Source organism: Falco naumanni, chromosome 1 (assembly GCF_017639655.2).
Source record: "Falco naumanni isolate bFalNau1 chromosome 1, bFalNau1.pat, whole genome shotgun sequence".
NCBI classification, from domain to species: Eukaryota; Metazoa; Chordata; class Aves; order Falconiformes; family Falconidae; genus Falco; species Falco naumanni.
In genome coordinates this window covers 13,558,209-13,583,656 of record NC_054054.1, presented here as the reverse complement: position 1 = coordinate 13,583,656, position 25,448 = coordinate 13,558,209, and the positions used below count along the sequence as shown (strand labels likewise).

The 25,448-nt window shown below is 38.4% G+C and overlaps 1 protein-coding gene across 5 annotated transcripts in view; it reads right to left on the bottom strand.

The window, feature by feature from the left end:
• GAB1 (GRB2 associated binding protein 1) overlaps positions 1-25,448 on the bottom strand; it is a 100,481-nt gene that overhangs the window by 39,106 nt on the left and 35,927 nt on the right. For all 5 annotated transcript variants that reach the window (XM_040581907.1, XM_040581872.1, XM_040581881.1 and 2 more), the window contains exon 2: positions 2,801-3,095. In XM_040581907.1, the coding sequence (XP_040437841.1) occupies positions 2,801-3,095 (295 nt within the window). The remainder of the gene's footprint in view (positions 1-2,800; positions 3,096-25,448) is intronic.

The window sequence follows — 25,448 nt, the reverse complement described above, 5'->3', positions numbered from 1 at the left end:
AGAGAATAGTCATTTCCCATCTCCATTTAGCCTCTCCATCCCAGAACACCTCTCATGGAAGTTCAAAGCACACAAAACACTGGCAACACATTTTTACTCACAGTTACATTTTAACCTCTAAATGACCTATTATATTATGACCTTACAGAAAAAATATAAGTGCTAAAAGTGCAGTATGTAACGTGGTGGAAAATCTAAAACCATTGCTCATGTGTAGCTCACCCCACTTTTGCATGTGCATTTAAAAAGACAGACGCCACAGAACCAGGCATTTTGCAGCTTCAGTGTGAAAACAAGAAGCATTAACTGGAGAAAAACATAAAAAGTACCCAACAATTTCTTTACAAAAGTAGATATGGCTTATTAAAAAAAATAGCATTTCCTTCATGCTCGTGTCCCATAAGTTTAAAAGACCTAAATCACTGTAAGCCCTTCCTTAAAAGAAAGCTCCTAGAAAAAGTCATATAACGTCATTGTAATGTAATCATTACAGATTACACTACACTATGATGCAATCACGAAGCTGGAGACTCCACGGCTTGTAAATATGACTAAAGAACATAAATTTGTATCTCCTCAGTCCAAATACAAATGTAACATTGCAGATCTCCACAACAAACAGATTTCATGTGCGTAAACCAGTTTCTAGGTGGAAGGTCACATCAAAGCGTTAGATAGTTTAGAAATTACTGTGAGTATTCATTTTTAAGAAAACGAATAAAAGAAAACAAACTTTGCATCATAAGAATTTCTCAGTCTTCACCAAGTATGGAAGGAGCCATTCAGAGCTAGTCTGAAGTGATCTTTATTTTTTTGGTCTCTCCACAGTTATGATTAACTTCCTTCCTCATTCTGCCCAACACCAAAACAACTCTATATTCATTTTCTAACAGCACTAACCACCACAGTCTCAATCTTTTTCTTTGTAAATCCAAGGAGACAATTGGACTGGGTTTCCAAATGAACAGCAGCAAGAGCGATAGACCAGTGGTGCCCCTAATTCTCGATTGAGCAAAGGATGGCAATGACAGTCCCCCTCATAACAAGACTCTTAACCAGTCTGGCAAGACATTTTGTCCAGCTTCAAAGGAAACAACCTTCTGCTTCCATAGACTAAAGGGAAGGTTGGTTACACCCCATACATTCTCTTTGTGTTTAGTTCCATACTAAGAGTGCTTTTTTGTGGTCTGCAGTGAACTTCACCTATTCTTTAGCTTTCAGAATAAACTGTATGTTAAAACAGACTTTATTGAGTATATTTATGATTTGCTCTTCCATTAGTAAGATTTATGTTGTAAAAAGAAGAACTTGGTAATAAACAGACACTCAGCGTTTCAAGACATTACTAAACCCATAAAGCAGCAGTATTGTCAACTCTGTTATGCAAAGTAAAGATGTGAGGATAACTCACACAAAGGTAAAATGCCAAAGATTAAACATGCAATGAGAGTATGTCACTCAACAGAGGATGTAACATCAACAGAAAATAATTAGCGTACACCAGCTCTCAGCAAGGAAAGGCCTCATGACTTTGAGGGGACCCCATCTCTGTGTTCCACACAACGAGCATGTCCCTCCTTTGAGCTGCCAGGTAAACACATTTCCTCCTTACTTTCCAGATTCATAGTTTGTCCCCAGAACCAATAATTTCTGAGTGCCTCCTGCCCACAGCTGCACAGGTGCACCAGTGTGTTATCCCCTGAAAAGCAACCACCTGCCTACCTCTCCCATACATGACAGATGCCTGGCAGACTCAATACTGAATCACAAGACAATCGCTTTTAGAAACGTGCTGTGGGTGGTCTCGGTTATGTTCAGGATGTCATAAAAACATGCTGGAACTGTCAAAACAACTACCCTTCACTGAATTTGCTATTAGAACGGTAATTCACAGACTAAGTTTTCCTGACAAGTTTTAGTTAAAAACTGCAATAAGGAGAAAGAAAAGCACCCCTCTTTATAAAGTGACAATATTTTCCAGTCATTTTTGAAGATCTGTCTGGAGTAGAAGAGATGCAAGCTCTTTCCTCCCCCCACCTCCCTCAATCTGCAAGCCTACTAAACCCAGGGATTTAATTCTAGCCCCTTCAACCAGGCATGCTTTATTTCTAACCTTCTTACCACTCCTATTTAATCTTTCCTTGGGACTGTGCACAGAGCTACAGCGAGTCATGCAACCCACTGATCTCCACAAGGAATGCAGGAATAGTAAGTTAATAAATAAGGATGGATTCCAGGACAAGCAATGGCCACAAGGTATTTGTAGGAATTAAGCACACTATCCTGTTTCCTACAAGCTGTTTTCACACAATGTCTATGTTGGGCAAATTAGAGCTGGATGGTACAGAACTACAAGTTATTTTTTGTTTCGGCTGGTGGGGGGCGGATATGTTTTTTCAAGTTGCAAAGCAGACTGAGAAATGGTAATATTAGAAACCTGACATTTTGCACTCATTCTTGCTTGCATAACCATACGTTTTTATACCAAATGGGATTCCTCTGATGATTGTAATAATCTTCTGTTTTGCATGATGTTACTTAAAAGATTTTTGCTATAGTCTCAAGACCTAACATCATGCAAAACAGAAGAGCATCATCCAAGTTCTATGACACACTTAATTTGTAACAAATACTTAATACCTCACTCTGCTCAGCTTGCCTTCTTTCAAGAGTAACAAGGAAGTTTCATAGCGAATACAGTCAAGTTTTAAAACATGCCAGCTGATGATAGTCATCTGATCTTTGAAACATTCTCCTTATGAAGGCATCACACTTTCTCAGAAAAACCAACAGCACTTACCCTCATCTGTAGGGTTGAACCCACAGATATCACAGATACATCGAACCCACTTATTCATCTCCTCCTCGCTGTCTGCTACCAAATAGAAAACTCTGTCTATGGTGTTGATATCAAAAATATAACTGTTTTCAAACTCTTTTTTGTTGAATGTTAATCCAGCATCCACTTGTTGACACAAATTTAAGTCAATAATACGGATAGGCTTCTTGGCATGGTCATTTTTGTAGTACTCCAGCACATCCGGATCCCCCGTTAAACGGCCGCTGCGAAGGACAAACCATCTCCTCTTCCATGCCTGAAAATTGGAGAGAGGAAAAAAGAAGAAAAATTAGAAGGAAGAAATCATACTTCAAGACTATTACCTTTTACGTATAGTTTCAGCCTGGGTTGAACTGAGTAATAATACACAGTTCAATTATAGTTCTAAGAGATTATATACCAGTTACCTACATTTAACAGAATCTATTTATGTATTTTTACATAATACAAAGGATTAGTGCATTTGTATTTTAAAGTTTATTTTAGCTTTGCTTGTAACAAGGGGATATAAAATTTCTGTTTACAAAATGAGAAAGGATGAATCTAATAAAGAAAAAAGGGGGGAAGAGACCAGGAGGGGAAAAAAGCACATACAAAAAGCTTCTGAAGGAAGCTGATGTAGGCATAAAATGTATCTTTAAGTGGTGCATAGTGTCTTGTTTCCAATATTTGCATTTTAACTCTGAATTTTTCACTGATACTCAAGGATAGTGACCTGCATTTAAAGAACAGACAATGCTCACATCGTATGCTTGTCTCAATGCTAGGGGAACTCTGCACTCAGAGTTTCATAATATTTCTACAACACTACATTATTATTTTGAAAACCATAAGAGAGATGGGGATGGAGAGAATGACCAAATGTTATAGCTTTACCACATAAAACCAGCCTCTGTGGAAGGTATGTCTACAGAAAAAAATACATGTCACTACCTGACACCATGCTTGTTATACCAGTGTTCCTGCCGCTGCAGAAATAAGCTGGTCTGGGAGAAAAGCACAACTAAGATGCCTCATCTTCCAACTAATCCACCACTGCCTTTCATTCCAGTGGGCCTCTGTCACCTGGCGTAATTCTCACCATGGATGCTAACTCAAACCAAGAAAACAAGGTTTGCATACAACTGTCCTGGCTGTTACCAACAGTATCTTTACTACCTTGCGTTGCTGTGTTTTGGTTCCTCAACTCTACCAGCAATACAGCATTCTATCTTAAAAGCTTCTTCATATACACAAATGCCAGGATAACGTGCAGAGTAGAAGAAACCAGATTTACTGCCATTGCCAACTAGAAGAGCTACACTGCATTCACAGATCAAAATCTGAAAGCAGTCTGGACAGTGGGGAGCCATCACTGTTTTGCCCATTTGTTTTTATGCTTTTCAACAAAGTTGGAGACCTAGGCAAGTCAGCGCAGTAGCCAAGCCATTGCACATTCACTGCAGACTCACATCATTCCCCAAGGCACCCCATTTAAAACTTCCTTAGGATATTCATACAAGGTCACCAGCAAGTCCTTTGGAAGGACAATAACCAACAGAAGACATAAGAAAATAAAACAGGTGAGTAAGTTCTCCTTTTGGCCCGGCCTGGCTCCATGTTAACCAAGGATAGGAATGAAATCAACAAGGATGGTCCCAGAAGAGGTCAAGACACACCATGTCCTTTACACACTGGGACACAGCTTTGAAAAAGTTTCTTAGTTAGTATTACAAAAAGATACAGACCCATCATCCTGAGGCACAAGAGTGTTGCCATTTCATTTTTATGTAGCTGTCACCTTCAAACAAACTAGAGGAGGGAGGACGTAAAAGAAAGAGTGAGAACTGCGCTGCCATCATCGAGCTCCAAACTAGCGCAGTCGGCTTTGCACTAGAGACTCACAAACCCCTCATTGTCAAGTGGGCATGCCTTTTAGCAGGGACAGGCCTAGGAAGCTATTAAGGAAAGACAGTACAGTGAACAGGAAAAAGGGGAAAACGCCAGACAGCTTAATTAAGGCCTGTGATCCATACTCTGACTACCAAGCCTCTAAAAGTTACTTAATTTTAAGGTAACTTTTATACCTTATAAAACAAGTATATTCACTGTAGTTGTGAATACAGCATCTGCCTTTCAACGTTGAACTGTGTGAATCAAGGTCTCAAACAACTATTTTCCCAGTAGCAGTAAGTTCAACTGGGCGAACAGCAAGACACAGAAACATGTAACAGATGAAACACCCTCAACTTAGATTGTAACACGTGTAACGTGTAACAAACATGTAACAGATGAAATCCCCTCAACTTAGATGTCAAATGTGAGCATCTTCTAGTAGCACATATAAGAAGCACGGTTTAACAGCAACCCAAAACCACTAGCAGAGCCTTGTTTTCTGTTTCTAAATCAAGTGACAACTTCGATGCAGGAAACTTCAGTATTGAAGGCTCTCTCTCCAGACAAGGGTGATAACAGGTAACTGTTACACACCAAACTGCAGAACTGTTGCTTCAGAAACTAGCCTTATCTTTAACTTCTTTAGTCATTCGGTCATTTTCAAAGCATAAATCAGGAGGAAAGAGATTAGAAATAGGAGAGGAACAAGAGCAACTGAGAAGCATGATGCATTTTGTCTCACGATTTGTGTTAAAAAAATATGCAATGCTGTATTAACCAAGCAAGCCTCTTCTAGACGTTTATTTCTAGTACTGTGTTAAGGACAAAGTTTCTGAACAATCCTGGCAATCTCTGTTGAGCATTAATGACTAAATAGGACTCTTAAAAATTCAGAAAATCGACCAACTAAATGGAATTTGCTTTCAGCCCTTCGGGCTACAAAATAGCAACTAAAAAATACTTAAAACGTTACATTTAGCCTACCAGCACCTGCCACTATTTTTGAAGAGTTTTCACATAGTGCATATGTGAACGTTTATTTCAGTCATATAATGAGTCACACTCACTGAAACTGGCACAGATTACATTCAAAAACAAAAGCAATTCCATAAACTACACACTAACAAGGCAGATACAAAGGTTCTCTGGATTACAGTACAAAGCACAATTTAGCAGCAGAATAAAGCTTAAGGCTAGACAAGCGAACTGACATCAGCACCCTTGCTAATCATAGTACAAAAGCTCCTCTATATTTTGTCAAAGTGCAAAATGAGCCCACATAAATCACCCTTTGTTATTTGAAAATATCTGGGATTCTTAAAGCTTGATCTATTTTTAACATTTCAGTATTTGTTGTAACGAAAGCTGTACACTGCCTCGCTGAAGTACAGACTACTGTGCTATATGTGTAAGGAAGAGAGCTTCTTCAGTAATGGCTTTCCAAAAAGAAATCCCTAAAAGAGCATGCACATGTGCAAATACATAATTAAGGTAAATTTAATTATTTTTTTTAACCCCTTTGGTCATTCTTGTTTGAAAATTTTGCATTTTCTTTTACAGAACATGTTACAGACTATTTCTCAATCATCAAAAAAGATGCAATTAGTTTTTAGTTCACAGGAAAATTACAGGTGCTAATTATCTGTCACACTACTGATTCAGCCATACAATATCAAACACTGGTTTTCTGTGCTAAAAGTCAACTGCATTAAGTTTGAGAAGTCAAAAAAAAGGTAGTATGAGATTCAACATTTTGTCCCAATACAAGTATCATTTAATTCTGGAAAGATATTTAAGCACATAAAGGTGGTCTTTTATAGTGAAAGCCTTTTTCATATATATAAATGTGTGTTATTAATATAAACAGGGTTTTAGTTTAGTTACAAAACACTGCATGCAGACCAAATACCTAATTCAGAAGTAAAGTCCTTCTAAAAGTGCAATATGGCAAATGTCTTGAGAATGAAGTTCACCAAAAGCCTGTGTAAGCTTTGTAAATTATTACAAAACAAGGTTTAACGAGGTTTGCTGCTTTTGTTTCTGACTAAGAAAGGCCTTGTGTGCCTCTCAGCTTGTTTTCTCCTTTGAGCTGCAAAGCATATCAGCTGGCTTAACATAGGACATCACCATTCCTGCCAAACATTGTCCTGTTTGTATCATGAGACCATTGTATCATGAGACCATCATAACTACAGAAACAAGCTTGTTTGCTTGTTTTTGAGGTAGTCTAAAATGTGACAAGCTGCTCACCCACAGAGCATCAAATGATCAAAGGAACAGTGGAATCCTTTATTTTTCACACAGCATTTTGAGTAGGTTAAAACGCAAAAACAAGACATTCCTATGACTGTTTTTTCCACTCAGATACATGCAAACTGCTGACTTAAAAGCAAGTGAATCAGCTAAAAAATTGACAGAAAGCATCATTTAGCAGTGTTGGGGGGTTGGGTTTTTTGTTTTGAGTTTTGTTTTTTTGGGGGTGGGAGAGCAGGTTTAAAGACTGTAGTGGAACCTGTATGCAGTATACAGGTTTTACAATATAATCCCCTTAAGAAAGGTCTATCTGTTAAGGGAGATACAGCTACAACTTCCTCAATTTTTACATTTAAGGATTAATTTTTTCCCCATCATATGTATTCCAGATGTACCTCATTCAGCTGTTGGCTGTAGTTCAAAGATGTCGGACATAGGGGATGTATGTGTAAATGGAGAGGCAAAGTAAGGAGGAAGGGGCAGGAAAGAGTAGATAATTTACATTTATATTTTAAAATGCATTTAACCTTCCATTTGGACCCCCTCAAGCTGACACTCAAGAGGCTAAAATAATTACATTAAATTTTTAAATAAAAGTTTAGAAATGTTATATCAAAAGGCAACTTTTTTTTCTGGTCTATTTTTTACAGCATTTTCTGTTATGTGGTCAAGTACCTGCTCACTGATAAACCGGTCAATCGTCCTTCCTTGGTTTGCCAAGTATTATCCATGATACTCACTTCATTTAAAGCTGATTCTCCTCTTCTAGCATAGTTACCACCTTTTTTCTCTTGGGTAACGTCCAGTCAAAAATACACCTACAAACTGTTGAGCACTGGCTAAGCCCAAGAGGATATCGCTTACATCCTGCTCCAGCAGTACGACTAATAAATCTTTTCCCCATGTATGACCAGCAGACCTGGGAATAAAATTACAAATCTCAGACTTTCCTTCTCATCTCTCAAGTGTGCAGACATTTGTGCTTAGTTTTCATCTCTCTACTCCACAGAAAGTACTTAAAAAGGGCAGCATTTGGTGTCCTCCTTTCCCAGAGAAGTCAACTAAGACTTGGAAGTAAGAAGCAACTTATCCAGGGGCACAAGGAAAGATCAAAAAACCCCACCTGATGTTTTACAAACACATGAAAAAACATTTTCTTGCTCAGAACGAACTCAAAGTAGAAGACATAAGAAGCATCAACCAGAGAGAAGGATGGGGGGTGGGGCGGGGGGCAAGGTCACTTCAAGAATACTCTCCTGGACATTTGATGAAGTCCTGAATGTATAGTTGAGCTCCTTTCATGTGTTTGCTAGATTTAATTTTCTTTATGCTTTTTGCACCCATCTATTTCATCTATCCCTCCTCCTTTTTTTCCCAGTGCAAAGGATAAACAATATTGAAATTGCTGTATGTCTTTGACAAACAACAGGAAGAAGGATCACAAACAGAAGTTGAGTATTTCTTCTCCTTTTTGCCTCTGCATTTCTAGTGTCCAGGTGTTCTGTTCATCACAGGAGACAAACACCTCTGACGCAGCTTCACAGACTTGTGCATTTAAACTGTGCTCTGCATCCTAACAGAAGCTCAAAAAAAAAAAAAAAAAAAAAAAAAAGAGTGTTCCTTCACAATATGCTTCTTTTTAAATCCTGTCTGTGGTAGGCATAGACAACTGTCACTGATCAGCTTCATCCCACAAGGCACATATTTGGGAGGACTGCCGGGAAGTAGCCAAAAGAGGTCACATTAGGTAACAGTACTTCAATTACAGAACTTTACTTTTTCCACTTGCCACTCTTCCAGTTTGCAGAACTAACTCCAACAGGGTGAAATTTCAAAATTTCAGCTCATGTTTTCCCTGAGAAATTAACACTTGTGTATTTCTATCTGAAAATAAATTAAGGGGTATTTTTCAGAAAGCATTTTCTAAAAGTCTTTTAAAACTTTTTTTTTTTTTAGCAAGGCCATATAATGACCACCAAAACTGAAGAATATGCAATTACCAGCTAATTCTGAAACCCATTGTCATAGCACCTACTGGCAACTGCCATTCTCTTCCCTAAAAGTGATGCCCTTATTCTTTTTTTTTGAACCATAAGACAGAAAAACTAAATTGAGCACAAAAAAGCATGTTTAGTCTCTAATTTAATAGCAGAAAATGCACTTCCAAAGTTTGACAACACTCCAAATATTCTACTTTTAGTAGCATTAAGGACTACGAAGTGTAAACAGATTGCTGCAAAATAAACAAATGTGATACAAGGAAAACAGTGAACACATTATGACTTTCTTTAAATACTTAAGACTTGTTTTCCAGGAAGCACCATCTTTTCTCACTGAGCAAAATAAGGAAAAAACAGTCTCAGTGGAAGTTTCCACTCTCCTGGCCATCATCCTGATCATCTGTTCCGAATACACACAAGGCCAAAATTTCCTGTTTTCAAACTATTGTCACCATTTTCTAGTCTTGTGCTGTCGATTCTAACTTTAGCTTGTTAAATAAACAAAAGAAAACACTGAAAATACAGCAGAACAATACTTCCACACAGATTTACTGTGAGCACTGTTCCATAACTGACGTTTCAGCATGTGAATTAGTCTCCCAGCATTACACCACTACTTAAAGCACCAAAAAAGGTGCAATATACAATTCAGACAATGGAAGATTAAGTGCTGCTTTATTTTGTGAATTTAAAACTAACTCATAGTCCTTTCCATATTTCATGTGGTTCTTGTTTTGGGGGGTGTTGGGTTTTTTTGCATTTATTTTTTTAAAGCCTTATGCCTCTTCCCAGTATAATACTGCAGCCAGGTCTGTATCATCTAATTCACATTAAACTGATCCTTATTATGACTAGTATCATCAATCACTTCAATAAATACTTATCTGCAAAGTCAGAAATTTTCTAATAACAAACACAGTTTCTTTCCACCATACTGCTGCACACCAGGGAATTACCATCGTCATCATCTCTTCACCAAAGGAGAACCAATTCAGAGAGCTACACAGAGCAATTGCTGCGGATCTGCTTTGAGCCAGGACCTGAGCCTTCATTTCACTGTCTCCAAGCTAGGACCAGTGACCAGATCATCCCTCTATCTTTCCACATCACCTTATCCACTTCTTGTGCCTATAAATATTCTGTCATTTCTGATCACTTGCAAACTTACCTTTTCACTTCTACTTGTTCTGCTTCACACCACCCACCCTATGTGGCTAAGGCATAACTCCCTAACAGTCCTGCCAGCAACATATTCCCTATCTCAGACATTAGCTGTGCCACCTCCTCTCACTGCTTTGTCAGCAATGAAAACATAACGCTTGTCATGGCATGACGCTTGTTATGGCCCAAGGAGAAGTCTCTCTGTTGCAGGTCCCTTACCCACACGTCTATATGGCCTTGGGTTTCCTGCCCTGTTTCTCAGAAAGTCTCCAGAATTTGGTCTTTTCCTCTCTGATCATGAGCACATTCTGATCATCTCCCTTAGCCTTTCCCATATTCATCCTATTTAATATAATACTGCCAGGACAATTTCTCTTCTTTCACACTGATCACATCTTCCACTTTAAAAAATTCTCCATTTATTGACTTTTTTCCAGTTTTAACCCTCTCTTCCTATTTTTAGGCCTTTTCTTCTTAGGAAAGTCAATGCACTCACTGGAGTCCGTCTTGCAAGTCACCCCCTATCACTTTGTTCTACCATCGATACCAGATCTGGTTTATTTTTCCTTCTCTCCCGCATCCCTCAACTTTCTTCAACTTCTGAAGGCTCCCCGAATCAATAAGCAAGGGCATGACATCTCCTCCCTTCAGATTCCTCCTAAAGATCAGCCTCTTTGATAGTACTTACAATCACCCAACCAAATCACAATTTGGCTTTGTGTCAGATGCATTTATTTAAAAAGTAATGGTTCTGTGTATTCAGACAAAGGTTTGTTGGTGTTTTTTTTTAAGTTGCTTCATTCTTTTCATCAGCTCTTAATTAGAAGTCACTTCCCCCCACAAGTCTTAATCTTAGAAAGCAAAACATTCAGGGTAGGTTCTGCCTTTTTTTTTTTTTTTTTTTTAAGTGTCTGTACATTACTTATCACAAGGATTAATACAGCGCTGACAAGACCCTCTTAACAAGACAAGCCAAAGAAGACACCAGCCGTGCTGCTTGACTCGAGTTCCACTGTTGTGAGCTCACGGGTGTACACTGTGACAAGCCACATGACAGCAATGCACAGAAAAATACAAAGTTTAGGATTTCTAAAGACACAATAAAACCAAAGCTGAAAGGTCAAGCCATTGGTATCAATAGTTGCTTTCCCACTAATGGTTTGGGATGAAATATTTCACCATATATTTTTATCTATTAGTTTCTCATTTCCTAGGGCAACAGCCATTTTGAAGTGTTTATAACAAGGTGTGAGAAATCTCCATTCTTCCAGATGACAAGCCCGGTGCTTTTTGTAATATATTGTACAGATACACAGTTTTCCTGTTTTTTTTCTCGTTACTTGCCTGCATAGACACCTATCTTCATCACCTGTGAAAGGCTAACATACAAGGAAAAGTAAAACACTAGAACTATTTAAAAACATGCCATTACAACACTATTTTAGATCCTTTAAAGAACACTGCAGTTTCAACAAACATAGAATACATGCTTCACTGCTTCACATTTGGATTACTCAAGCATGCTCATGCTGCATACAAAATAGAAATTTCTACAGATAACAGAGGCCAGGCATTCTGCACATCGTCTTTTCCATAAAATATGCATAAGCTTAAAATATTGTAATTTGTACTCCCCATAACAAAAAGGGGATCTGAGCTACAGAAGCAGCAGATTCTCCAACTTCAATAGGGAATAATGAATTAAGGGGGGTTTAGCAATGAATTAAGAAGGACGGTCCAAAGATACCCTGTAATCTCTACAAATTGCCTCCCAACTAACTAGCCTGGTTTAACCTACTAGTTGTATGTATAATGAAAGAAGCTCCTATACATTCATTAACACACATGGAAAAGCCCCCAAAGGAAATTCCAGACAATGTTTTACATAATCCCTATAAATTAAATTTAGGACATGTTGACACTCCATCCTTGTCCATTCCTCGTGAGAGCAAGGCTGTACACTAGCTGACATTTTTGCAAATGAAGTATCTGTAGACCAAAGCAGGAGCCTCTTTTGTGAGTCAGCCGCTATTACAGCAATGGAAGGGCTGATAATTATGCAAGTCACTTTACTCAGCCACAGTGAAGGGAAAGCTAAAGGAAATTTATTGTTCTGCTAAGGTATTACAGGGAGAATCAACACAGTTTATACCATGAGGCATTGCAAGGAATTCCTTATTCTAGGAAAGAAGAAGAATTAGGAAGGGCATGCTCGGCGCTTACTTTTTAGGACCAAAATTACTAGCTTTTCCATTACAAATCATCAGATCTGCCATGTGCATGAGCCAAGTGCACAGATATGGCAGGAACAGCTGCTAATAAAAGTAAAAGATAAGGTAAAGTACAAGTCAGCATGGTGTCTGACACATACCTTCTCACCTTACATCACTGAGAATATTTACCAACTAGGCTCAGCAGTTTTTTCTGAACAGAACTGGCCTGAAGAACTCCAGAGGAAAATCAATTTCAAAATAAACAAGCACTAAGTCAAAATTCTTTGCAAGACATTATGATATATAAATTGCTTTTACTATGCTAATTAAACTGAGTTTCTATTATAACAAAAAAGTTGGGTTTTCCACCACTGAAAAAACCATTCTTTTAGATTCCAGTCAGCTACATCACATACCAATAGCAAATTTAGCTACATACCAGTGTACTTGAAAATTAGAATGCTTCAGTATAATTACTTTGATTAGTTTACAGAATGCTCCTCTTACTCTCATCAACTCAGTTTTCTACTGTTTCCTAGACTGTAACAGTACCCTCATGACACGTATTAAGATCAACAAATTTGTAGAGTTAACCACTAGAACGAATTAATTTATCTTTTGTCCCTCCACCCCAAAGCAACCTTCTGAATCAACATTCACTCTGAAACCAAACCCTTCAAACAGCATTGCCACAATTGCTTACCACAAAGGCTGCACTGCCCCACTGGAGGAACCTGAGTGCCAGGACCCTGCCTCGGCCAGCCAGCGTCTGCTCAGGGCAGCTCACTGCAAGGCTCCCTGTTGACAAAACTGAAGTACTCACACTAGTGTTTTAACAGCCAAGAAGTTACAGATGGTTCTTGAATAACAATACAAATATTAAGATAAACTAAGTGTTTTAGAGGGCTGTATTAACACATCTAAGCATGCCCACATATGCCTGTGACACACTGAAGCAATTCATCACAGAGCTTCTACTTGCACTTTGTGGCATAACAGTTTTTTCTCTTTTTTTTTTTTTTTTTTTTTTAGTGATACAAGTGAACAAACAGGTAGAGGTTTAGGCTCATGCTTCAGAACCAGAATTCACTGAGTCAACTTGTAAATCAACACAAAAAGCCACAGCTCATTTTGAATAAAAAACATTTTTCAAGCAAAAAGATAACATTCTTTAAAGGAAGCCCCTGTTTACTTAGACCAACTCATTCTCCATATACCTAAGTTACAAAGCAGGAAAGTAAACAACATCAAGAACAGGGTATTTTTTTCTAGTTTACCTCGTCAAGTCTTCAGAAAATTTAAGCAATGTCCTGGCCATTTCTGTAGTTGTGTCTACCCCAAAATAAGCAAAGCTTTCTTTTTCCTGCTGGCTTCCCACCTCACTCTACACCACCCTATCCTCATAACCTTTGACCAACAGGAAGCAGACACAATGGACTGAAAATAACAGCAATTGTAAGATTTCAAATGATTTAATGCATGAGGGGTGGGCTTAAGATTTGAAAAACTTCCCTTGCTTTGTTTTTCAACAGTTGCTTAAAACATGTTATCTACATAGACTTACAACATTTGTTAGAGATCATAGGCTGAACATGGCTAGAACTGTGAAACACTATTCAGAGCACAGAGGTACAGATTCTTGCATATGTTGAGATTCTGCATTTAAGTCATAGTCATTAGGCTGTTAAATACAATGAACTTTTCCAACAGTGTAAACTATAGCAGTGGAAGTTTCTTACAGCATTGTATCTTTTTAAACTATTTTTATCTGAGCTTTTCAGATCAGTAATAGTTATAACTATGTGTCACGTAAAATGCAACATTTTGGTAAGAAATTTAATTTATTACGGCAGTTAAAGCAGCAATAAATTATTACTGAATTTACGTAAATTATTTATGGGAAAAAAAATGTGGTGATGGGAAGTCACAGAACTATTTGCCAATACAAAAAGGACTTTTGCTAATTCTAAGCAGCTGAGGTGCACCAGTGGTGCAGAAAAGGATCTTTACCTTCTTGTCACACAGAGGTCCGAGCAATGACCCCATAGATATCTTCATTAACCGTAAAAAAATTCATGTGCTTTAAATTGCACCAACATTTGGCATGAACACTTGAGGGTTACAAAGTCCAGATAGTCAATTACAGAATTTCTTTTCATTAGTTTTAATGTTTTTTTGTCTTGCACCCCAAGTACCAGCTGATTACTATTTCGCATACCCACAATCACGTCCTGTCTCTCTCATCCCTCCCCAAAACCCTCAGGTTCCTCCTTCGCGGTTACACCACAACACACACAGGTCACAACGATGAAAGCAGAACAAACTAACTGAGAGAAGGACTCACGTCTTGTAAGAGCTGTACTGTTTTCAGGAGAAGGTAATGGGGCAGGGGTTAAAAAGTCAGCATCATTTTTACACAGACTCCTTGTCCTGAACACAAGGTGACTAAATCAAAGGATCTCCCACAATCACAAAACCTGGTAACGTCCTCTGTCTTGTAAACACCAAGTAAAATTTCAGGCTAGGGTATTACAGTGGAATAGTTACAAGCATGTCAAAATGTAAAGTCATAATAATGTTCCAACATAATTTTGAGTATGTTTGCTACCCCATGCACACACTTAATCAAGCATTCACTGCAGCTCTAACGCACATTGGGTTTAGAGACATTTTAATCATGGAATTACACTAGAAATACCCTTTTCTTGGCAGGGGAAGCTCAGGCACTGCATTTCTGCAGGATAAGACTGGATCTAGCTTGTCAATGCAGTACCTCATTAAGGTCTGCAAGTGCTGAAAATAACTACAGAGAAGCCCCTCATGATATATTTCAGCATGGTATCCACAACAGCTTCCAAATATAAAGCATTCATATTGCACATGAGCAAGCTTCTGAGCATAGCAGCAGAAGCCACCATCAACACGTTGTAATAGTAGCTTGAAGCACAAATGGTTCAACAAGGAGAGTAAATACAAGGTTCTCTGCAAGCCTGCAGTTTAAGAGTCCCTTGAAACCACTTTGTCTGCTAATAGGATCCTCCTTTTCCCTTCCCCCATTTTAAGACACAACCCGATGCCATCACATCAAGGAATAACAGAGAAAGGATATCCTGCCTAGGTTTTCCATTATACAGATCAAATCATCAATCCAGAGAAGTCTTTGCTTACACATAGGATAAAAAGAAGATGCTTCCAACTGATAAACCCTGGGAGGAAGCAAGGTTGGCTCCATGACTATTTTTAAGTAGTTAGCATTCACACAATGGCCTAAAATTAATGGCCAACCCCCAGGGTCTATGAAGGCTTCGTTTAAAAGAAAAAGAATAATAATTAAGGAGTTGGCATATTTGAGAGGGAGAAAAAAAGAAGAAAAAAACCTAGAAGGTGGCAGATATAACTCTTCTTCCCAGACTCACCGTGAATTAAGTTGGTATGCTTAGTTTAAGTGAAAAGATAAGAAGCTTTATGTCATTTTCTCTAAATGAAGCATTTCCTTCAACAATTGCTGGGAGAAATTTTACTTCACAGCTCTTGTAATTTTGACTAACGCTTTTGCTATAAGTATCATATGACAAAAAGTAAGCAGACAGACAAATAAAAATATCTTTATGTAGCTCTAGTATGAAAGAAGGAACTTGTTTCTCAGCCCTAATTTCCAAGGCCAGCTACCACAGCTGTGCTGCAGCTCCCAGCTGAACAGCTCCCTACATCTCACCACCTAACAGACAAAGGGCATTTAGTTTACCAAATGGCCAGTGTTTCACATTTAGCTCAGTTAAAAGCACTCCACATCTAAGGCTTCATCTAAGCATGAGAAGAAACATGATAAGATGCATACTTTGTGCATCTGTACAGATGATGAATACAAACATCTTTGGTATCATCTAAGGGTAAATAATTTAGATGTCATCATTTCAACATTAAATGCACTGACAATGCAATTCTCACGTGAGGTATTTCTTTGGATAAAAAACAAGATGAGGCAAAAGGCCCTGTAAGACCACCTTTGTAGTCTAGGAAATGTCCAGAAACTTGAGACATCTAAAATATCACCATTCATCTTCATCTTTTAGTGCCAAGAAGGATTTCTTCTTATAAGCATTTATCCTTTTCGAGAGGTTTTTGTTGTTGTTGTTCTTTTTAACAGCAGCATCCTTCTGATGAGTAAAAGAATCATGGAAAATAAAAATTGCCTAGAATTTCTGATCTCATCACAAACTATTCCCCTCCTCTTCTGTGCATTTGACAAAAAGTGAACAATTAGCCTGCTGTTTCCTCAGTACAGTGAGATTGTTCATTTCTTCCTTTGTATTAGATCACATCACAGAATAGAGAAAAACATTAAAAATAGATTAAACAAAAAAATTTGTCATTAAACCACCAACACTGCTATGTGAATTTAAACCCCATCAGATTTTTATTATTTATTTTGTAGTTTTGAGCAGATTCAAGTGTTGCAGTCTATTTACCTTATCTGGTTTGCAAAGTACTTCACATTTTTAAGCTTTGCTCTTCGACATAAAAAGCAAGCACTGCATTATCCAACTGCTTTTTACACCTTTTTGTAAGAGTTTCACAACTAGTTTCACTTCCTATAAAAATGTTTAATTTTTAACTTACAGGCAGCACAGGAACTCTAAAACTGGATGCCTTGTTACTTTATTTATTGGCTCTCTATACATCTAAACTACATCTACTTTGTTTACTGACTGGAAGCTCTTACTACTGCCAGCACTTCAGGAACAATATAACTGTGAAAAGGGGAAAACATGTTTTTCTACATTTTGTTTGCCGTCTAACAGAATTATAAGGTACACATGAACCAGTCTGAAAATATTTTTAATAGCCAGTAACCTCAAATGGACAAAACAACCTACCTCAGGAGGTACTTTATCTGCACTCGTAACTTAACCCTTTTCATTCTGGAGCTATTTATGAGTAATGACGACTGCCAGATTTGCTATAACATTGTTGTTTTTCAATATCTGTGTCACAATGATACTGAAAAAGTATTACTTATTTCTAAAGATGACCATTTTCTAATCCTTAAAATGGTAAGAGCCTTAGGCCAACAGCAAGAGGCATGAAATCAGAAACAAAATTTAATACCTTGTACAAAATTTTCCAACTCTTAGAAATAAATATCACAACACCATTTATATGAACCCAGTAAAATACACAACTGATTTCATTTTATTTAAATACAGATTAAAAAAAAGACATACGACACTACAACAACATATCAAACTTCAAGCAAAAAAATGAAGCTTCTCATTTTCTCCACCACCTACAGTGGCACCCAAAGCCTTTCCTAGGGAAATCTGGTGCCACCTGTATTAGGTTGTGTGAGAAGGATCCACTTGTCTGTGGGGTACAGTGAGGCAAGAGAGATGCTGCTAGCCAGGCCAGGTTCTGCTTGGCAGGTCCTCTGAACATGCCTCCCTCCTGCTCACCAGCACTGCCAGGGATCCCAACATGAGAGAGGCCACAGTGTTCTGTTTGAAATAGATGAGATGTGGTGGAGCAGTACATTTTTACATCCGACATCAGATCTTACACAGGTTTCCTAAGCTGTCCTTTATCCTGAGTGCTAAACAGATCTAAGACACATATTGAGGCCTCCAAGTAGATGGCTCCCCTACTTCCACAGGGAATCATCTACCCTCCCTCCCACACCTGAAAGGCAAACAAAAACACAGAAAAAAAATTAAATAGCTGCTCTAAGCAATATTCAGCTGACCTTCACATTTGAACGTTCTCATTTCACCTCTGCTACAAAAGCCTCCTCCTCCTAGAAAACTGCAGTGCTAAAGCTGCTTATTCACAACATGAATCGTGACAAACTGATAAGACCAATAACAACAATGTCAAACCACAGTTTTAGAAACTGTTGATGTAGAATGATTATATCTTCACTGTCACCAACTGCAAACACAAGACACCTACTAACATCATGTTATTTGTATTGCTGTCGTCAGCTCCCTATCAGGCAGGTGCCACTTCACTGGAGCTACTACGTGATTTGAGAACACTCATTCTCAATAGGCAGGGAGGCCAAAGACTAAGCAATATGGAAACAAATACATTTTCCCTTTTGATAACAAGCTGGTTGCCAGAGTGGCAGGAACACCCATTCTTACTCTCCGTTATAAAATTACACAAAGAAAATAAAACAGATTTCAGCAGATCGGGCAAGTCCACTTAGACTTTACTAAAACAGAAGTCCTATCACAGCACAGCCAGGATCAGAAGATTTTTGAGGATGAGATTATAAAACCAGAGCGTTTAAATTTTAGTATCATTTATTTTTGGTTCAAAAACATATATTGCTCCTCCCACCCCTAGAAACTGTGAGATTTACAGCATGAGGCACCTTGGAATGTTAAGTCTAAATACTGCTAGGACTGCTCACATCACCTACCAATGGATACTGTCCAAATTGTTTCAATCAAGAAAAAAATTATTTTGGTGATCAAAGTTACTGAATCGAAGTAACAATAAAGCATACTTATTCCAAAACCTTGGCACCTTAACCAAAATATGCTGATCAATTCGTTAGTCACAAAGTGACTAATAAATAAGCATAGCCAGTGTTGTGTGCTTTCCACCTCTCACAGCTCTGCTCAAATACTGCAACAAAAGCATAGGCAGTTTAGAAGTTCACTATACTATGAATATCCTCCCCACAGTGGCAGGGATTGATGATTTTCTGCAATAACATGTGCTTGAACTAGACATACAAATTAAACAGCTTCTGTCTGAGCAAGGTGATGACAGCATGTGATGCTGCTTGGAGAAAAAGCTATAGCTGAACTTCTCTGAGCATTTAAAAGAGGTATCACATCATACCGACAGAATTAATAAAATTCCCACAGAACGTAAGAGAAGTTTCAGTAATTTTAATCAGACACAACAGAAATGAGCTGGCAGGGTAGAGAATGACTGCTTTCCCTTTGATTCACAGTATTTAGATCGTTATTTCCAGCCCAGGTTAAACAAATTGGTGTTATGATACTATTGTTAGGCCAGATGTATAAACACGCTCATGCACTTTTGGAGACAGGCCAGCCAGCTCAACAAACAGATTACAAAGAAACAGCGAAGAGGTAGAACACGAGCTGCTGCTCAGGTTCACCCGCTGGGCTGTTATGGAGAGGGAGAAAGGGGTGGGAAGGAACAAAACAGCACAGAACAACAGTGGAGAAAAATATGTTGTGAACAGGCTATTTTAAGAAGTCTGGAAAATTTCTTGAAAACAACAACCAAAAAAGCCCACACCAAAAACCCCCAAATCCTAGGGCTCAAGAGTTGGTTCACACTCCACAAAATAACTCCTGGACATTTCATACAGACACATCAAGCAGTTTCAATCAGCACACTTAATTCAAGGCAAAATAAACAAAGAAACACTGGTTATAGATTTCTTGCAATGAAAGGAAAATTAGTGCTTGAAACACAAATCACCATCAGCAAAATTTTACTCTGTAGAAAAAACTATTTCTTTTCTTTAAGAACAAATGAGGACAAAGTATACTTCATGGGTAGTACACATCTCCCACTCAGTTTTTAATGAGAAGGGTTACCCCCTCTCTTTTGCAATAGCTCAGGCACTTGACCCTGAATCTACATTCTACCCAAAATTTCTCTAAGAATAACATTAAAAAGAAATACTTTTTTTTCCCTCATGTCAATCAAAAAAGAGGTGTTTTGAAACAGCTTATTTACAGTTGTTTACCAGGTCACTCAGTTTACAGACAGAGTTGAAAGCAATTATATATGGCCCAACAGAGATTACAGATTTTTTCAGGTATTACAACCAGCCTATGTAAACAGAAGAGTTACAACTTTTAAATAAGAAAGGCAGAGTAACAAATACAATCATGGATTAATCTCCCTAGCTCACACTCTGTCTTGGTGAACCTGAAGTCACTTACCTATTACAACAGCCACCAGGGCTGAGATACCATCCCTATGAGTTTATTTTCTAAGTGGACCCACCATGCAGAAAGAAGAAAACCGAATGAAGTAGTAAAGCCAGTAACTGATTCCCTTTGAAAAGGGCCTTGTGGGATTTGTCGTTTACGATTTGCTCTCCTCTGTTCACAGCAGACACTCTGGAAAGAGTAGCTGGGTTGCAGTCATACCAACAAAGGAGGTTTCTAGCTTCATAATCAAAACACTTCTCTTGTTTCCCTGGAAATACTCCATAATTTTAAATTCTCTTCAGAGGAACAGGTCCTTGGCCGGCAAAATACAGCTGTGTACTAAGGCTTTGCTTTGCCCATAAAGTAAATGGCACTACTTTGCAGTTAGTTTTAACTGTGTACCCTCAAACAACGCAGGCAACGTCAAGACTTGACCAAGGTCTCAGAACAAGAGACCTTGAGATACTTCAACTCAGCCAACACACTCAAAGAGCAAGTTAAAGTTGAAATGGAAAACATTTCCATACCTATACACAGCAGATATTTTAATAGTCAAGTAACTCACTTAAGTATATCTTCCTGAGTAGTAGACTCAACTACACAAAAATAACACTTTATGAACAGTTTAAAAGGAGAAAAAAATGCTATAAGCAAACTTGTAATGCTTGCCAGTTCATTTATTTTCTCAACCGTATAGTATTTTATGAAACTCAACTTGATTTTGCATATCAATTATTGGCCTGCTTCCTACTTGTATACCACTGATATCCAGTATAACCTTGAATTTTAAAATCAATCACACAAGATGACGTCTCCTATCATCAAGTTATGCCATTTTCAATAAACTAGGAAAATTAAACCTGAAAACTTGTTGTGTACTTGCTCTGCTGATCACATTTCACAGAGTATTATTGTCTATAACCTATCAGTAACTTGTGCAAGTTTATATTTTTATTTTTTGCCACATACACATGAAAGCATATTCTGCTTGCAGTGTGCGTGTTTCCCTACTTCTTCTTCACATGCTCGAACAAGTTGTTGGGGGTTTTGGTTTTTGGTGATTTTTTTGGTTTGGGTGGTGGGGTTTTTTTGACACCAGATCCTAAATAGTTCTCAGACAAAGATCACTTCCTTGCAGAACTGCTGAATAAGTAGACCATATTTGACAGAGTTCAGAAGATCCTACATTGCTGGGGTTCCCTTAACAAAACAATAGGGTATCCGTGCTTTTGTCTCATTGGATGTGCATATGTGCTCATTTGTCATATAGTACTTCAAGCAACAGAAATGGATCAACTGCTCACAACATGCAATGGAAGTCAGAACTGTTTCTTCTGTTTGCCGCCCACCCCACCCTCCAACAGATTAACTGGGCTATTCTTCAATAGAGAAAAATCTGACTATACAGCAACAGCAGTTACTGCCAGTCTCAGAATAGTAGCCTTGACCTTCCAAAATTCTGTTCTAGTAACCCTTGCATTATAGATCCTGTAACACTGGAGTCCCAGAATTAGAAACATTTGTTTTTCATTTCAGTTTGCTAGCAAAAACAAAGCCCAAGTATGCAACTAGTTAAGTACACCATTTTTCATTTCAAATTCAATGGTTTTCAATTAGTTCCTTAAAACAAGTAGCATATGACCAAGTCTGATAGGATTTCTGTATACCACCAGTTCTAGCATAAGCCTGTGCTGCCTGCCATGCTATTGGTAAACAGGACAGACAAGAGGACAAGAAGTGCCACTTACATTACACCTCATCCTAGGTCAAGACAAAGCTGACCTTCAGAAAAAAAAACCGGTTACTTTATAAAAACAGAACTCTGATACTCCCCTTTGCTGTAGGGACATAGTTACACAAAACAGAAACATATCCTTTTAACACTAGTACTACAGAATTTCACAAAGAACAGCAATGCACGATAAAACTAAACTAGCACAAGTTTGACACTGACTTTAAAAGAAAATGACACCATCATCTAGAATCTTACTTGAAAACACAGAAAGACGGAACATTCTTCATCAGCCTCCAGCTGCTTCAACTTTTATCCAAGAGAAAAACCCAGCAAGATCTCCATTTCAGCATCACTCCAAGGAGAGCACTACACTTATTTAGCATCAGTTCCCAACAGCAATACAACTGAAAGCCCTGCAGTCTGGTAGACTCATTGAAGGTTTTAATCATCTAATGAGATTACCTCATCCGTGTGTGGTTTCACAATGCAGTCTCAATGGTAGCCCATTATGCCAGTCCCCTGACATCAGTATCAATCATGCTAATCGGCTTATTCTGCTATCATTCCTACAGCTAGATGACTGCCACGCACAGAAACCAAAACCGTAAAGAGTTTCTACCTCACAGGATAAAAAGAAATTGTGAACAAAGTACTGCCGCAACCGTAGAAAATATTGCCAGCTCCAATCCTAAAATTGTTACTTCTATCCAATAGGTTATGAGCCACATTCCATTTTTAAATTTTACATGTGTTCTATGCTCAATCACAGCAAAATACAAAAGCTCCCTTATGGAGAACATTAAGTTTACATGCAACAATTTACATGTTTACAGTTAATAAATTTCACATTGGAAAACCATAAGGCTTCATAGAACATCAGTCACTGCCTTTTCCAAAACACAAACTTCCCCAGTCATCACCAAACGGAGCTCACCAAGCACTGCACACTGGCTGTTTTACTGTTACCAATATAAAACTGTTGATTTACCAAACCAAGCATCATTCAACCTCAAAGTAACATAACACATACAAATAAAACTTGTTCTATTTGACAGATTAGGCTAATGAGAAAATCTAAATATTAAAACTAAACCTAACCTATATTTCGTTCTTTGGTTGCAAGGGGAAAAAAATAGCCCTTTGTTCTGATGTCTACCTAGGTAACAGAAGGATTCAGTTATTGTACACACAGTTAAAAAAAAATAGCTACACCACACAGCTCAAAAGACAGAGCAAGCCCCTCTAGTATCAGCATTTTAAATGAGTGATTAAACAGCTTTCCCAAAGCAGCGCAAGAATCATGGGCAAAAATCTAAGACATACCTGTTAAATTAGCACTACCTTATCACACTGGCTTTACCTCTTACACTTTCCCCAAAGCACTTGAAAATACTTGTGCTACCAGAATTTCAACACATCTTCATTCAGTGCAAGGAAAAACACACAAGTATAAAGATAGGTATTAACACATAGTTAACAATATGATTTTTTTTTTAAAGGCTATGCATATCTAGACTTGACTGGGGGCTCCAAAACAGGTCTCCTTAACCCAAAACACATTCTCTGGTTTATCCTTTTACTATTAGCTGCTTTCAATAACATGAAAGAAAGGGAAAGAGAATTAAATAAAGGAGACCAGATGAGTACATATGGCTATAATCTTGTCATGTTTAGGTTGGAAATACACAGAACCACATAAAGCTTGGCACAATCTGTAAAAAGCAAGAATCCTGAAATTAAAAAATCCAACCAAAAAGACAGAAGAAAGAGGAAACAGACACGCACAACTCATATGAAGCAGCTTCTTCCATTTGCAAACCTGTTGCTGATCACCAGCCCGTTATGCTGAACCAAGCGTCCCTGAACTCTTCTGAAAGCATCTCAATCCACTACCAGGATACTCATTTAAAATGGGAATGTAAAAAGGGAAAAACAGCATGGCAGTCTTGGGGAAAAGAGTCTTTTGATCTTCTACTCCAAAGTTAACTTCCTCACAAGCCACTTACTCAAGCCAGGCGAAGCCCGGACCTGACTTGAGACTCTTGCCTTGCTAAGCAATCCTTTTTTAGCAAGCAGATACCAAAAAGTAATCTTGTGGCTTTTAACATCCCTGATAAAAAATATTTTTAAAAGAATCTACATTTTCTTCCCTGCTTTTCCACAAGCATACTCAACCCAAACAGTTCAGTAACTTTACATTTTTACAGGATATCATCTTCACACATCCAAGGCGAAGGCACATAGCTCTATTTCAAATAAGAAAATAGAGACTTACAAGTAAGTTACCCCTGCTACCCACCCAAATGCACACTAACCCCTCCAGAATAGAATATAAAACTGGGTCATGCCAATTCTCTCACCCAGGCTTGGCTACTTTTATACTGAGTTAATACTTTTGATTTCTCAATTTTCCAAACAAATGAAGGACAAGACTATGATCAAGAGTAGTGAGCACAGATTTCTGAAAGGAAAATCATGCCTGATCAACTTGACAGAATTACTGGCTTGAGGAAGTATGGGCAAGCAGTGAATTTTAATTATCTTGACTTAAGGAAAGCTTTCAGTACTGTGTCCCATGACATTCTCATAGACAAACCCACTGAAATACAGGCTAGATAACCAGACAGAAAGGCAGACTGAAGAGTGATTGAACTTCCAGGCTTAGAGGCTTGCCATCTGCAGCATGAAATCCAGGTGGAAGTCAGTTACTGGTGGCATATCCCAGGCATCAATACTGGAGCCAATATTGTTGAGTATCTTCTCTGACTACGAGACAGAGCGCACCCTCAACAAGTTTGCAGAAGCTACAAAACTGAGAAGAGCAAGTTATACACCAGATGGCCATGCTGGCACTCAAAGGGACCTCAACAGGCTGGAAGAATGGGCCAATGAGAACTTAAAAGTTCAACAAAAGGAAATAGAGAGTCCTACACCTGGGAGGAATAACATCAGACATCAGTGCAGGCTGGAAGACAGCCAGCTGGACAGCAAGCAGCTTTGTAGGGAAGGCCATGGTAGACAAACTGACAATAAGCCAGCAACATGCCCTCACAGCCAAGGTGGCAAACAGTTTCATGGGTTGAATTAAGCAGAGCATTGCCAGCACATCAAGAGAGGTGATCCTTCCTCTCTACTCAGTCTGGCAGCTCTCTGTCCAATTCTGGGCTCTGCAAGAAGAAACATGGACATGCTGGAGAAGGTCCAGGGAAAGGCTTGAGAGATAATCAGGGGCTGGAGCACCTTTCATATGAGGAGAGGCTGAAAAAGCTGTGACTGTTTAGCCTAGAGAGGAGAAGGATCTTACCCATGCATATAAATACCTGGCAGGTGTAAATACAGTGGAGCGTGACTCTTCTCAGTTGTGCCCAGTAAGAGGACAAGAGGCAACAGGCACATACTGAAATAAAAAAAACCCATTTAAACCTAAGAAAAGCCTTTTTATTGTGA